The following is a 14,584-nucleotide window of genomic DNA, read 5'->3' on the forward strand; positions in this document are numbered from 1 at the left end:
ACATTAAAGCATGTCAACATATTCTGTTACACCAAATACACAAAATAATGATCTTTAAAATAGCATCATATGACCCCTTTAATCTCTCACTGTGGGATGCCAGTTGGTTATATTACCACTAACAACCATACCTAATTGATGTGGGACTTTACCACTGTGAAACGGTTACATTTCAACCTTATAACAATGGAATGAAAATAAAACATGCTTTTAATGAAAGGAACATGCACACTGCAAAAATCTGTAAATGGCAAAACATTTCAGAATTGCACATGAGAAACTTGTAATACAAACAAGGACACTCCCACTCATCCGAGGGCCTCGTTCAGTGTGCTGCACCATAAACGAGGCTCAAATACGACACCACAATCTGCACTTAATCTTGAACACTTAATATAGTGAAATTAAAAACACACTTACTGCGTTGACCTCTGTCGTAAGGATAAGGACAACAAGGCACAACAGAAAGCACCTGCAATATGAAAAAGAGTGAATTAATGTGTGCAAAGGGAAAACACATACTTCTACAACACAAAGAAACAACAGATTTTACCGTAATGTGTTCCAGTGCTGTAGATGGTTCTCACCCTCCATGCGAGCCAGAAAACAGATTAATTATCTCCTTCTGTCCAATTCCAGTATCCTGTTACTGCATAGCCTACTCAATGATCTGAAAAGTTACAGATTTATGATCTGTAAGTTACAAGTTAATTCTCACTGTTCTAAGCCTGTTTGAACAGCAGTGGATCCTTCGTTCATATTTAGAGCATACTATAAGTACTGGTATCTTTGTAGATCTCATGTTCCTTGCTAATAGATCCATCAGTTGTTTTTTTGGTCCAAAAAACTTTATGCTTTTAACTTTATGCTCTGTCTAGCATAAAGACCATCATGGACCAGTAGCAAATCAAACTAATAGTAGCTATTCGTATTTTAGAAAAGCTTCTTAGACTTGCTAAAAAACTAGCTAACATGTTCCAAAAACACAGCTACCCTTTGGTACGACTTGTTAATGTGTCAAATAACTTCACATAATCTATTTTCTTATTATTTAAACGCTTTTAGTTACAATACCAAACATGTATGTGAAGTAACGGCAGAAGTTTACCTCAGATCTCGCACGCTCCAGTCACACGCGCTCAATCCCGATGCATTCGCGCTTTGGGAAAGTTGGTTGTCTCGCCTAAAATCCACCTTGCCAAAGCTGTTTTAAGGGAATTACTGATCTCCAAGACTTAAACTTCCCCTAACAATGCTGAAATGCGAGTGATAGTTGTTCTAAACAGGGTTGTGTTGGTGCGTATTGATGGGTGGTCGTGGTCGTGACAGGGGGTGTGGTGGGCTCTTCTACAAGACATTACTTTCAACAACAGCCACATAACATTTAGAGCAAAGATGCAGACAAACGTATAGTTCAAGCTCGGGAAGAAGAGAGGCAAGAATTGCTTGAAACGGAGAAGAGTCCGTCATTAGCGTGTCCTTTTGGACATTATTCATAGTGTAAATATGCGGCTTCCATGTGTCACCGTTTTTCTTCTCACAGTCTCTTTGAGCATAGACGAGAGTACAGCTAAGGTAAGTCCAACTAAAAACTAAGTTATGTTAAGTTATGTGTGTTTTATTAGTAATGTCGTCGGTTTGGACCTATAAGGAGTTCCGTTATGTCTTAAATCGCGCGCACAGAGAACTGCGTAATAACTTGCGCGCGCCTTGCTTGCGCTCAAGTTCCACTTTAGATTTCACGTGAGAATATTTCCATATATTTATTGGCTGGGATATAACTTAAGTGTATAACGTCAAATCTGTCGTTAGATTTGAAATAGCAAACAGCAAACCAAAATGCAAATTAAGCAAACAGAAAGATATGAATAGCCAACCTACGACTTATGCTGTAACTAAAATAATGAATACGGGTCTCTAGTACATAATTGTCAAAGGCATTATGTATATTCACACAATTTATAGCACGACAATTGTTTTGGCAGTTTGGTAGATTCATGCGCTTTTGCTATTTTGGTTGTTTTATTAGTTCAGCTGTTTCGAATTTGACGAGATTGTTTCCGTAGATCTTACGTATGACTCCTTAGTATCTTGATGTATTGTCATGAAGTGAATTTGTACTGTGGCTTTTCTATACAGTTTATATTTGCCACTCCTCTTGGTCTGGTCTGAGGGTTGTATTACTCCTTCACCCCTACCCCACCCCACACTCTCAGATCAATTTCAAAGTATTGGCATGATTGTTTTAGAAAAAATAAATAAAAAATGTCATTAAATTAAATTAAATAGGTGTCCAGTAATGCTATTAAAAAAGAAAAAGAAAAAAAAAACAGCAATATGCATTGTGCAGTACAACAAAACAGCATTACAATACATTTACATTTAGTCATTTAGCAGAAGCTTTTATCCAAAGTGACTTACAAAGTAGAATCAATCAGACCAATGAGAGAGCAACAATATACAAGTGCTGTGACAAGTCTCAGTTAGCACAGTGCACATAGCAAGGTTTTTTTATATAAATAAATTAGACCGAATAGAATAGAATAGGTAAGTGCTAGTATTAATTGGTCAGGTGATGGTGGAAAAATATGTGTCTTTAGATGTTTTTTGAAAATGGCTAAAGACTCAGCTGCTCGGATTGAGATAGGCAGGTCGTTCCACTAGCTGGGGACAGTCCTAATATTCAATAAGACATTCATGTTACACCAGTAACACCTGCATTTGATCCGTTTGTGACACTTATGGAAAACCTGTCCTGAAATTAGCCATTTTTAAAGTATTTCACTGTCGTACTATGAAATACAAGCAGAGTGTGTCACTCCATCTCGCCTCAGGAAACCATGTTTGTCTGAATCTAACTTTTTCTTTGGCTAGACTGTGGGAAACAGCAGACAAACTTGGCTTCTGTGTGTTGTACGCTTGTGTGCACACTGCTACGGTTAACACAAACTTTTGTAAACTTACTCTTAAGCATCTGGACTTTGTTTTCTATTTGTTAAAGGCATTTTACTGCTCATCTACGAAATCAGTATAACTTATGAATGAGTTCCACTGCACTATTTACCCAAGCCAAAGTTTTCCACAGCACGTAGTTGCATTAGGATAAAGATACATTAATCTGAGAGCGCTATACTGGACGTGTGTTTTTATTGGGGGAGTGGCTGTGGATGGGTCTCAGAGTGAAGCACATGCAGAGCGAGGGTTTGGGAAGTGACAGGTGTCTGGGTGATAAGACCTAGCAGGATGATTTATTGTGACAATGATGAATTCACAAAGCTGTTACATCTAGTGATTTTGTAGAATTTCTGAATGCATACAGGCACATCTGTTGGATGAATAAACTATCATCGATACTGCAGATATTTGCAGGAATATATCTGTATGAAGAATAACCGTTTCCTCATTGCAAAGTACAGACAAAAATGCCCCAAAATACCAGAACATGCCTTCCAACTGTATTCAAGTGGAATCTGTTGATGGATTATCACATTACATACTAGTTTGATTTAAACTGCTATGTCACATAGCTATACTGAATAGGCTGTATACTCCAGATATTTACACTGGATCTGTAATCTCTCAGCACTTTTTAGTGCAACACCAATCATATGCCTCCCACAGCTGCCTCTCTCTGTCACCTCAGCCTTAGATTGTAATTGATGCCATTTGTGAGTGGTGTAAAATTCAGGCTTGTGAACACTGTTTAAACAACTACAACAAGAATAACCCTGAGAACAATAATGTCTTTGCTCTGTATTGTGTGAGACAAACACCAAAAGGTGTAACCATTTGTTGTTGTTGGCTTGTTTTGGAGACAGGGTTTCCATGCTCATTGGAAACATCTGGAAGTAAATAAAACTTTGTATTTTTTCTTAAACTATGTTTAATTAGTGAGTGCAATCTCTAAAAAAATATAATAAAATCCAGTAATTACAAACAACTGGAAAAGTCGTGGGAATCCTGTAAAGGGAAAACATCTCAAACTCGAAATCAATTTACATAGACTATTAGGTGAAATGGATAGAAAGGACATTTTGAGTATTGCAAAATCCACTCTAAATCTTTGTTGCGTTAGTTGGACCATATGTGTGGTTAAGCATAAATCAAGTGTTTGTTTTCTCTCTTGAGAGATCTCTAAATATTTGTTAAAACGAAGTTTATGACAACTAAAGATCGGAACGTCACTCTTTCAGCAGTTTCTTGCGAATAGAAGGGGTGAAGAATATTCCTAACAAACAAATGTTTCTTTATATTTTCTTTGCTTGTCTGTCTATTTCAGTGGCACAGAAAACCCTCTTCCTCATCAGTATTTGTACATTAATGGAAGGCCGGTGATATGGATGGATTTCAGTTGAACACTAAGTTTTTCCAAGCTTGCTTATCAATTGTGACTCTCATAAGGTTAGCATGGTCTCACATGTCTCCAGTTGATATCAGATTAGTGGGACTGCCCCTAGTGCACTTCCTGTATTTAACTCACTTCATTAGGATGGTAGCACAGATTAGATTATCCACTTGAATGCAGTGCAGAAACAGCCAAAGTAAATGAAGGTGAACTCAGTAAACCTATCTGATTGTAGTGCAATCTCTAAGTGAACTTTACAACCAAAACCACAGCATGCACCCAGTAAACCCCGAAAGATAAATCTGAGGACTTATTTACATTTCTTTGCACCGCTCTTGATTAGTGATATTGTTATCCAATTGGATATGCATATCACATTTACATTTACAAAAGTTTGTGGAAGACCAGAACGCCGGCTCAACACATGCATGCGTTGTGGTACTCTCATGAACACGTCTAAGACTAACACAGAACAGAATAAATTGTTGAATAACGTTGTTATTTTTGTTTTCTTTGCACACAAAAAGTATTCTTGTAGCTTTATAGCATTAGGGCTTAACCACTGATGTCACATGGACTATTTTAACAATGTCTTTACTACATTTCTGGGTCTTGAATGTGGTAGTTCTGTTGCTGTCTATGCAGGGTCAGAAAGATCTCAGATTTCATCAAAAATATCTTAATTTGTGTTAAGAAGATGAACGAAGGTCTTATGGGTTTGGAACAACATGAGGAATTTTCATTTTTGTGAAATTTAAGGAGGAAGTTCTCCTTTTAGACAGCGTTCGTTTGATTGGACAAACATCTGTATAGTGCAGGACAAGTCATCAATATGTTTTGTAAATTTTACAGAAAAGAAAGACTGTAAATTGTACATGTATGTATTTTGTAAATATACATTTTGTCATCCAGAAGGTCATTTGACAATCTCAGAGATAACAGACATGGACTAAAATGCAACAGTCCAACAGTCCGTGTGACACACTGTCATTTTCTGCTAGTTCCACGCACATCGTCTGCACGTAGCCCAATTTTTGTGTCTGTGTGAATGATTTGAGCACTCAAAAAATGAAGGTCCACTAGGTAGTGCGCATGTGCCGAATGCATAAATCCGTGATCACGGTCAGTGAACTCTACTTTGAAAGGCTTACATGCTACACTGTTTTCTAAAGTATACCTGGGCCTCAAGAACCATAAAACTTTTGATGTCTTTAAATACACACACTATCCCTATATACATATACCATATACTTTATAGTTAATACACCGCAGTTTGTGTGCTGTAATCAGTCTTATCACACCCTCTGATAGTGAAAGAAATTCCTCAAGTGACTTCTGTACAGTGTGTATCTCTCAAGCCTGCCCTGCCCCTCGAGTCTGCCAGCGAGAGTCTCGTGTGTGGGTTGCCGGTCTAATTCTTGGAAACCGCACATGTAGTGATGGGTGCGAGAGAGAGTGAGTGGGGAGAAGGAGGATGGACGAGGTCCAATTGGAGGGAAAAACATGTCAGACCTCACTAGGCTTACACACTGTTCCTGCCTACGCCAGATCAGACTGTTCCAGCATCTCCCGAGAGGGTGGATGGAATGCCAGAGCAGAGGAAGCAACAGTTGCAATTGTTTATCTTGCTGAATCCATGTTCCTTTCCCCTTACCCTCAACATTTTGAGAGTTTTATTTGTTTTCATCTCTTTAGAAAATAACCCATAGTCTCATAAAGCACTTGCATGTGCTACTTTTTCCAGCCAAGCAGCCCCAATAAACACTTTTTAATAGGGTACTGAGTATTTGATATACATGTAATTCTCTACAAATTGTTGGCTAGAATTTTGCATAAGGGTTTCCACTTTTTAATTTAAATGTAGTTTACAGGCTTGGACAAGTCATCATCGTCATGCCATCCCAGTTTGCAGGGAACAATCATTTTCATCTTAAACTCAGTTCACTGACTATTTAGAAATGGCCCTGAAATTATAAACACAATTCAGACCGATTGATTCTCATATTATATGCATCCTTTATTAAATATTTTTTCCCTTCGAGTAAGCGCCAGCTAAAGTCCCAAGCTAAACTGAAGAACCCTGACCCTTTCAGAGGGCTATTGCTTAAGTACACAGGGCCTGGGACAGAATTTCCATTGATTGCCCCTCTTGGCTCGAGTGATAGGGCCTTAGTGATAGGGCCTGGGGCAACCTTCATCTGATGAAGGCCTGATGGCGGGTTTATGAACCCTACTTAACAAGATTGAAAGAGGCAAATGGGGAAACCACAGAGGTGGTCAGGTGAAACCAGTTTGTGATTATGGTAATCATTGTTTTGGAATATTCAGTATAAAATCATCTCAGTAATGTGTTGTTTGAAGGAAAACACATTTTATTACCGCTGACCATGATTTTATGACAGTGAAGTATAAAGTGAAATGTTATATTTTTAACGTGCATTTCTACAATTTGACCGCACACACACAACTTGTAAAATGCAGTTTAATGGGCTGTAAGGGTATTATTTTCTGGGTGGTCTGGGGAAACACCGTCCTTTTGCTCTTAACCTATTGATCTGCTGCCCACAGGGTGCATCAAGTTCTGTCATTACAGTACGTCAAGTTTTTACTTGTAAGATTATCTCAGTGGTGTATTTTCTAATACTGCACAGAGAAGAAGGCGTATACAAATTTGTTATGGCTTAATGGAAGGAGTACTGTAGTTCCTTAATTTACTCTATTGCTGGTCCATGATTAGAAAAAAAAAAGCGCAACAGTCTTCCTGTATTTCAAATAGTTAAGCATTGCACTAGCAATGCCAAGGTCATGGGTTCATTTCTCAGAAAATGTGTGAAGTGGTTATAATTATGGCATTGATTTATCCTCATACTCAACTATCTAGGAGCCACTCCCAAGATGGGTAAATACTCTGTGAAGTAGTCTGCTTCACATGGCACTACCAGGCGATTGGAATGTACCCTGTAATCTCCAAATTTTTTCACTGAATTTGTGCCCTCAAGACAGTGGGCCTCATTTATCAATCTAACTTAGAAACGAGTGCAGATAAGTACGCACAAATTAACTTACAACAGAGTTTCAAGTGTGATTCAAGAAAAATTCGTATGCCACCAATCTCATCGTACGAATGATCGCACGTTGATAAATGTGGCGGCAGAAAACAATCTTTCTGTGTTTCCTAAAAACAGCCTGGTTTAGAAGCCTCGCCCCTAGAGTTTACGACACGGAGAAACGAAACCTGGCCAAAAAGAGGACGTAATCTCATGAAAGAGAAATTGATTTTACTCCAAAAGCACCCGTTAACCTTGTAATTGCAAACAATTAGGCTATATTAATAAATGTAATTTATAGATTAAAATACTGGTAAATATAAACAGCCTATTTAGTTCCCTTACTCTACAACAAATATTTTAAATTTAACGGTATTCAGAATAGAACAAGAATGAAAAATAAGTAGTTATAAAATGATATATTAAACTATAAAATAGAACACAAGTTAGGCTATAGTGACATTCATTATAAACAGCATCTAAATGTCAAACAAAACTGAAACAGCATTGGGCTCACGAGCCTGTCTCATACCACAAGAATCCAAATGTTTCCATTTTTGCCATATTTGTAACATTTGTTTGCATAACTATTATTCATTATGTAGCCTAAACTTGGCGTTATACTTCACTCATGTTCTAATATCCGTGTAAAATCCTTCACATGCGCAAAAATGTTTGTTTGGGTGCTGCACGCTGATTTTACAGTGGACCTTCTCAAATAAACAGTGTAACTTTTATGTTTGGTTGACTGCATTTTAGTTTGATGATGAATGGCTGAAATGTCAGGCAACAATATAACGAATGTTGTTTGTGTGTACGTGAGGCGCCTGTGTGATCAGATGGATTTAATCAAATAAAGATATAAATAAAATAAAATGCATTGAGTGTCACAAAAACGAGCGTAGCCTATAAACTTGTCGCACAGTGTTTTTTTCTCCTTTTGTTAATCTGTTAATTATATTATAGCCTATTATATATTTTGTGTGATCCTATTTATTTTATTCCACATTTTTTGGCAGGGTTCCCCTGCTAAAATTCGCATTCCAGGGTTTAAATATCATGTTATTGGAGTCGTTTCAACTCGCGGACATGAAAAACAACCTGTGGCATCAGTGTTAAAGTAGCCCAATTCCGTGGGAAAACCGCGGACTTGGCAACACTGCCGCTGACTGCAGTGATAGAGCTTGGAATAGCTAGGACCATTTTTAATATAACTCCGACTGGATTCGTCTGAAAGAAGAAAGTCATATACACCTAGGATGACTCGAGGGTGAGTAATTTATGGGCTAATTTTCATTTTTGGGTGAACTAACCCTTTAACGATCGACTAATGAGCTTCGTTTGACGGTCAGGACAAAATGCTGTCATTCTACAATTCCCCACCATATTTACTATGCTGCGCGCAAATTCAGGTAACTCAAAAACTTGCGTACACGAGCTGAGACCTGGGGCCTGATGTATAAACATTGCGTACACACAAAATGGGCATGGAAATGTGCGTACGCAATTTTCCACGTACATATTGAGATTTATAAAAAATAAACTTGGCGTAAATATGTGCGCACCGTGCGGGTACTCTAGACTGTGCGTACACACTATGTTACTAGCGTAATAGCGAAGCCTAATGATTTCAGACTCTCGTTTCCTTTCAATATACACATTTAGATTAAATATGCTGCTCATTAATGGAGTTAAGCATTGACATAACATAAAGTCATTATTCAAAAGTTAAACAAAAACTTATGAATTTAGATATTTAGACATATTTGTGGTGGATGCGCTGTTTTTTTAATCACTTTTCTTGTTGCATGCTGTTTTAATGGCAGCGAGGAGTGCTAGGCACACAGTAATGCTTCTTTAAACTGCAGCTCTTATGTTAAGAGAAAATAACATCAATGATGCGAACTTACTTCGATATTGTGGCAGACACTGCTGGATTCGGTGGTTGAACGGTCCACTGGCAAGGTCTGAATATATTAGCCTACTGCACAACCAAGACTGCACGGAGGTGTTTATTTCACGAACATTCAGAACATTATGAAAATAGCATTGTGATTGAAGGATAGAATCTGAAGCAAACGATAAGATTTGCACGTTTCTTTTTTATAATATTTTGTCAGTGACGCCGCGTCAGACAATTATGTACACTTATTTACACACACCGTATTTCTGATTCAACTATAGCCTATTTAAATATCCTAAAACATTTAATTTGTTTAAAACAATTATATACTGCTTTGGCCAGTGGAAAAGAAAGAGATCCACTCTATTCTAAAAAGATTCTCTGAGAAGTATTTTATACAATTTTGTTTTTACATTAATTTTGATATATTTATTCGAAAACAAGACAAGGACAGTGAATTATTTTTTAGCAATGTATTGTACCGTACAAATTGCATTTTAGTCCGCATGTCATATTTTCCTAATGTCTTGTACCTTTGATGGTGTTAAACATGGTGTCACGTGGATGGGAATATGCATGGAAATGATATGCAAATGAAGTTATGCATAGTAAAACTAGGCGTTGTAAGCTCCATATATGGTGATTTTGGGAGGAGATGCATGTACGCACAATCTTCCGCTGACAGGGATTTATAAAAGGATTTTTGCGCAGGTTCTGGCAAATCTAGCTTTTGTGCGTACGTACACTCTTAGGATGAAATCTACGGAAAGTTTTATACGTGAGGCCCCTGACGTGAGATTTGATCGTAGCCACCGCTCACGTCCATATTGATAAATTACAAGTTTTGCGTTGAATCAACCGTACGCCAATTTTCTGTCGTACGTTCGTTTCGTAAATGAGGCCCAGTATGTGTTCCCTTTTGCTGTAGTAAATCCTGTCTATTTCACACTGTCAGAGGTATTGATTGCCTCATACTGGGACGAGGGGGAACAGTCATCGCACATAGGGAGTCCCAGATCCCAGGCTTTCTCTGCAGGAATGTGGGCTGGAGCCTGGGCAATACCCATAGCGGATCATTTGGTCTCGGTAACTGGGACTCAGCCGGCCTTACTGGCCCATAATGCATGAGAGAACCATCTGCCCTGTCAATCAAAGAGGAATGGAGGATGACTCAGAGAAGATGCATGTGTTATTAGTATTATAAACAGGACATCATGCATTATTATTAATTTGTTATAAAAAAAAAAAAGAAAAAGAAAGTTGCACCGGTCCTGGCTTTCCTGAAACACTTGGTGGCCAAGGCATGAGAAGATGTGACAAGACCTACACAAAAGCTGTAGGGCAGATGGTTCAATCAATCAATCAATCAATCAATCAATAAAAGCAAAATATAACATAAATGTATATTTTGGTATACTAAACTGCAATGTTGCACTACCAAAGCAAATTTCTACCTGAAAGTCATGAATGAGCCTTGAAAGCGCAAATGTCAGGTAGTTTTTAATTTGTCTCAAGTGCTCTAATAGAAGTATAATTTACTTCTGTCTGACATGGTGGCCTCTCTTTTTGAAAGACTGGGCCTTCTGTTTCTCACCATGTATCCGAATCATCAAAATTGGTAGGAGTTTGTGTTGTTCTGGGTGGTTTGTTTATGCAGCTGTCTTAGTGGATCTCAAAACATTCAGTAAAAGTTTGGACTGGTCAGGAGCAACTTTACTCCAGGTCATAAATCATAGAAAAAGATAGTGGGAGTGAACAGCTTGTTACATTTGTCATTAAGGAGCAACATTGGAGTCTTTATAGGCCTTTTCAGCATATGTCCAGACCCTCTAACAGATTGTCTGGTCATTTTATACATTTCCTCTTCCCCTCCTAAGACCCTTGAAAATCACAATGCAGCTGTCTGACCAGACCCTAACCAAAATCAGGTCAGATTTAAAGGAATAGTTCTGCTAAAAGGAAAACTATGCCTTTAAGAACCATACTTCACGTAAGGTCTAAATGTTTACCACATTAAAAAAAAATCTGGATTTGCTTATCAATCTTACTTTATATAACTTATCAAATCTTTCATCAAATGTTTAAAAACTTTCAATTAAACATTTTATTCAAATTTTTATAATGTGAATATAATTTACAATAAAAAATGTATAAATTGCAAAAAAAAAAAAAAAAAATTTTCCAAACCAGGCTCATTAGAAGAATATTTGGACATTCTGCAAAGTTAGATTACTTGGATTCTTGCGCATTTTGTACACTTGAAATGTTCAGTCAGCGGTGCTAAAAGAGCATACAGTTTTATCCAAAACAGATGAATGTGGCAACATTTTATTATGCTGTTTGTTGTACATATCGAGGCAGTTCGGAAATAAAATAAAATATGAATTCTCTATCACATTTGAAAATAATTTACCACCTACAAAAACCAAAACTACCATAAACCTAAAGCAAACATGAAATTAAAACATTTGTTAAACCATTAAACCAACCATGTCATTTTAGCTTGCATCTACAAGACTTTGAGTTCATTTATTATTGCTCATGTTTCACGGGACACATACTTAAACACTCCACATTGGGTGCAGTGCTGTACCAGTTGGGCTACAAAGCAAGTTTACTATTTCAGAAAAGCCATATATATGGAGCTGCTTATGTGATTCAAACATCAAAATGTATTAGTTTACAATCACGCACAGTGGTAAAAAGTGATAAATCTGCATGCTTTCCAATTTCACTATTGGCCTCAGAGATTCATGTTTAATTTAAAAATATCAATGCGAATGATTAAAAATAGTATTTTCTTTGATTAAAAAGGTTTGCGGTTACTTACTGTCAGATAAGCTATGATTGGTGGATATTTAGGTTAATTGGTTGCACTAGTTTAATCTCTGTATCCTAGGTTTGCATCTTTAACCTGCTGTTGTTTGCCGCGACATAACACATGCACTTTCTCATAGGTATACAGTACATAAGCACAAATTGTTGTTGGAGAGCCATGATTTAGATGCCAGCATGCTATTTTGGCCTTTAACAGTGCCACGTGAACCACGTTAGCCCAAAATTCATGCCAGCTCTGCCACAGGAGTGTTTGCGGAGAGCATCACAACAGGAGGCATCTGTGGACTTTATTAGGAAGAATGTCGTGTTGTCATCACTGTTAAAGATCAGATGAACAAGCTGCAGGCAGAACAAGCTACCAAAGCCTGATAAAATACAGTTTATGACTAAAAGAATTCCAAATTCATGTGATTCCAAGAAACAGAGAGACACAGAAGCTCTAACCTCGCCTCGTTTTATCCTGAGAGCATTTATAAGTAGGCCCCACAGGCTTCTGTGCAATTTTTTGGAGAACAGATAACTATTATCAGTGACAGCTTCTCTGTCCAGCGCTCTGAATGCAGTGTTTCAAATGCTGTTTGATCCCTCTATTGTTCAGTAGACCAGTAGAGGTGAGTTCATGCATGTTTCGCATGAAGGTGCATACTGCATGCACGTGAACCCAGGACCTGTGGGTGTCCTTTTCTGGCGTTTAAGCAGTAATCCTTTCGTACATTGTCATGTTTCTGTGTGTGGGATTTCAGATGAGATTTTAATTGCCGTGACATCATCTCCCTGTATCTGCACTAAAATCACTGACAAAGCAGAGTGCCTACTCCAGCATGATTCGGGGAACAGAGAGCAACAGATAAACATGGATGGTACAAAATGATAAACACGGGGACAGATAAACAGAAGTAATTTCTTCTCTCAGTGGGTCTATACTTTCCCTGTTGGATCTGGTCTTGATTGCAATAATTGCTTGCTCCACCCATTGTTTTGCAGCATAGAGAGTTTGTTTACAGTGTTGATGGTTTAACACGTGTAACTTGAACACATGATCCACGTGGTGAGTATTAACATTCCACTAAAATGGCATCATTTTCTCACGAACATTAGATTTGAAGTAGATTTTTACAAAATGTGAGTGCTTGACCATCCAAAAAAACTCATAAGGTGTTGCTACTGTAGGTCATGTCTAGTTGGCTTCTTACTGGCCAGGTCAAAAGACTCCATTTCAAGTACATCCCAGGCTTATTAGAAAAATGTGCCTGTGGCGACATTTATCCAAAATGTATTCAATGTTGGTGCTGTTAGAAAGGCATTCAGTTTTAACTGAAACAGATGAACATGAATCAGAAAATTTGTAACCCAATCGCTCCACAATGCAAATGCAGTGGAGCTAGTTATGTAATGCAAATGCTCAACATTATGGTAAAATGTTTTGAGGCGATAACATGGTATTGTGCAAGAAACAACATGAAAATAAATCTTTATTAATTGATAATCTGCCCCTGTGAAATAATAATGTGAAAATGTAAGTTTTATTGCTTAGAAAAGTAATATCACAACCCTCCTCAATGTAATGAAAACTGTACTGTTGAAGGCTGAAAAATGTCATATGGTTATTTTCCTTACACCGTGAACACGTGGTTGAACATATCTCAATAATTATTATTAATAAAAATGTAAGTTTAAAAATGTTCAAGGTTATTTATTGATTTATTTATTTATGTATGTATGCATGCATTTTTTTACAATAATGAATTTTAAATTCGTAAATCTTATAAATGTTTTTGCGGAGATGCACCTCATGACATTTCACAAACTACTAACTTTGGCTTGTCATAAAAAAAAATCTAATATTTTAAGAGACTTACTGGCCTTAATACACAGTCATGATTGAATGCAGCAATTGAATCCCCCTCAGTAGAAATCACGGTCCAGGGGCACATAGACCGGACCAAAAGGGCACTTTAGCGTAGGCGATTAAAGGGACAGGGGCTCGAGGAGCTTAAAGGGGTCATATGATGCTTTTTTAAAGATCATTATTTTGTGTATTTGGTGTAACAGAATATGTTGACATGCTTTAATGTTCAAAAAACACATTGTTTTTCAAATGCTGTACATTATTATAGGTCCTCTATGCCCCGCCTCTCTCAAACGCTTCGTTTTCTACAAAGTCCCTCCTTCCGACAAGCGCAGTCTGCTCTGATTGGCCAGCTGACCCAGTGCATTGTGATTGGCCGAACACCGCAAGCACTCGTCGGAAATGTAACGCCCCTTACCATAATCGCGAGCTTCATCTTTCAAAATAAATGTAAAGACAGTAAATAATGTCATTAGTTTTACCATCAGTTCAAGCCCGACACAGACACAGTAATGATGCAGTACACAAGCCGCGGTTAAGACAGCTGACTCTACTGTGATGTGACGCTGTCTCTCTCTCTCTCTCTCGCACACACACACACA

General features: G+C 37.7%; 2 protein-coding genes across 2 annotated transcripts in view; one reads left to right on the forward strand and one right to left on the reverse strand.

Moving 5' to 3' along the window:
• LOC107688715 (collagen alpha-2(IV) chain-like) overlaps positions 1-1,193 on the reverse strand; it is a 103,780-nt gene extending 102,587 nt beyond the window's left edge. The window contains exons 1-3 of the mRNA XM_016486450.1: positions 1,109-1,193; positions 554-670; positions 421-472 (exon numbers count right to left, since the gene is read on the reverse strand). Coding sequence (XP_016341936.1) covers positions 421-472; positions 554-594 — 93 coding nt within the window. The 5' untranslated portion in view covers positions 595-670; positions 1,109-1,193. The remainder of the gene's footprint in view (positions 1-420; positions 473-553; positions 671-1,108) is intronic.
• A 294-nt stretch (positions 1,194-1,487) lies between these two features.
• Positions 1,488-14,584, forward strand: part of LOC107688716 (collagen alpha-1(IV) chain-like) — a 73,044-nt gene continuing 59,947 nt past the window's right edge. Inside the window, exon 1 of the mRNA XM_016486451.1 lies at positions 1,488-1,575. Within this exon, the coding sequence (XP_016341937.1) occupies positions 1,507-1,575 (69 nt within the window). The 5' untranslated portion in view covers positions 1,488-1,506. The remainder of the gene's footprint in view (positions 1,576-14,584) is intronic.

Source organism: Sinocyclocheilus anshuiensis, unplaced genomic scaffold (genome assembly GCF_001515605.1).
Source record: "Sinocyclocheilus anshuiensis isolate Anshui unplaced genomic scaffold, SAMN03320099.WGS_v1.1 scaffold9, whole genome shotgun sequence".
In the NCBI taxonomy this organism is placed as follows: Eukaryota; Metazoa; Chordata; class Actinopteri; order Cypriniformes; family Cyprinidae; genus Sinocyclocheilus; species Sinocyclocheilus anshuiensis.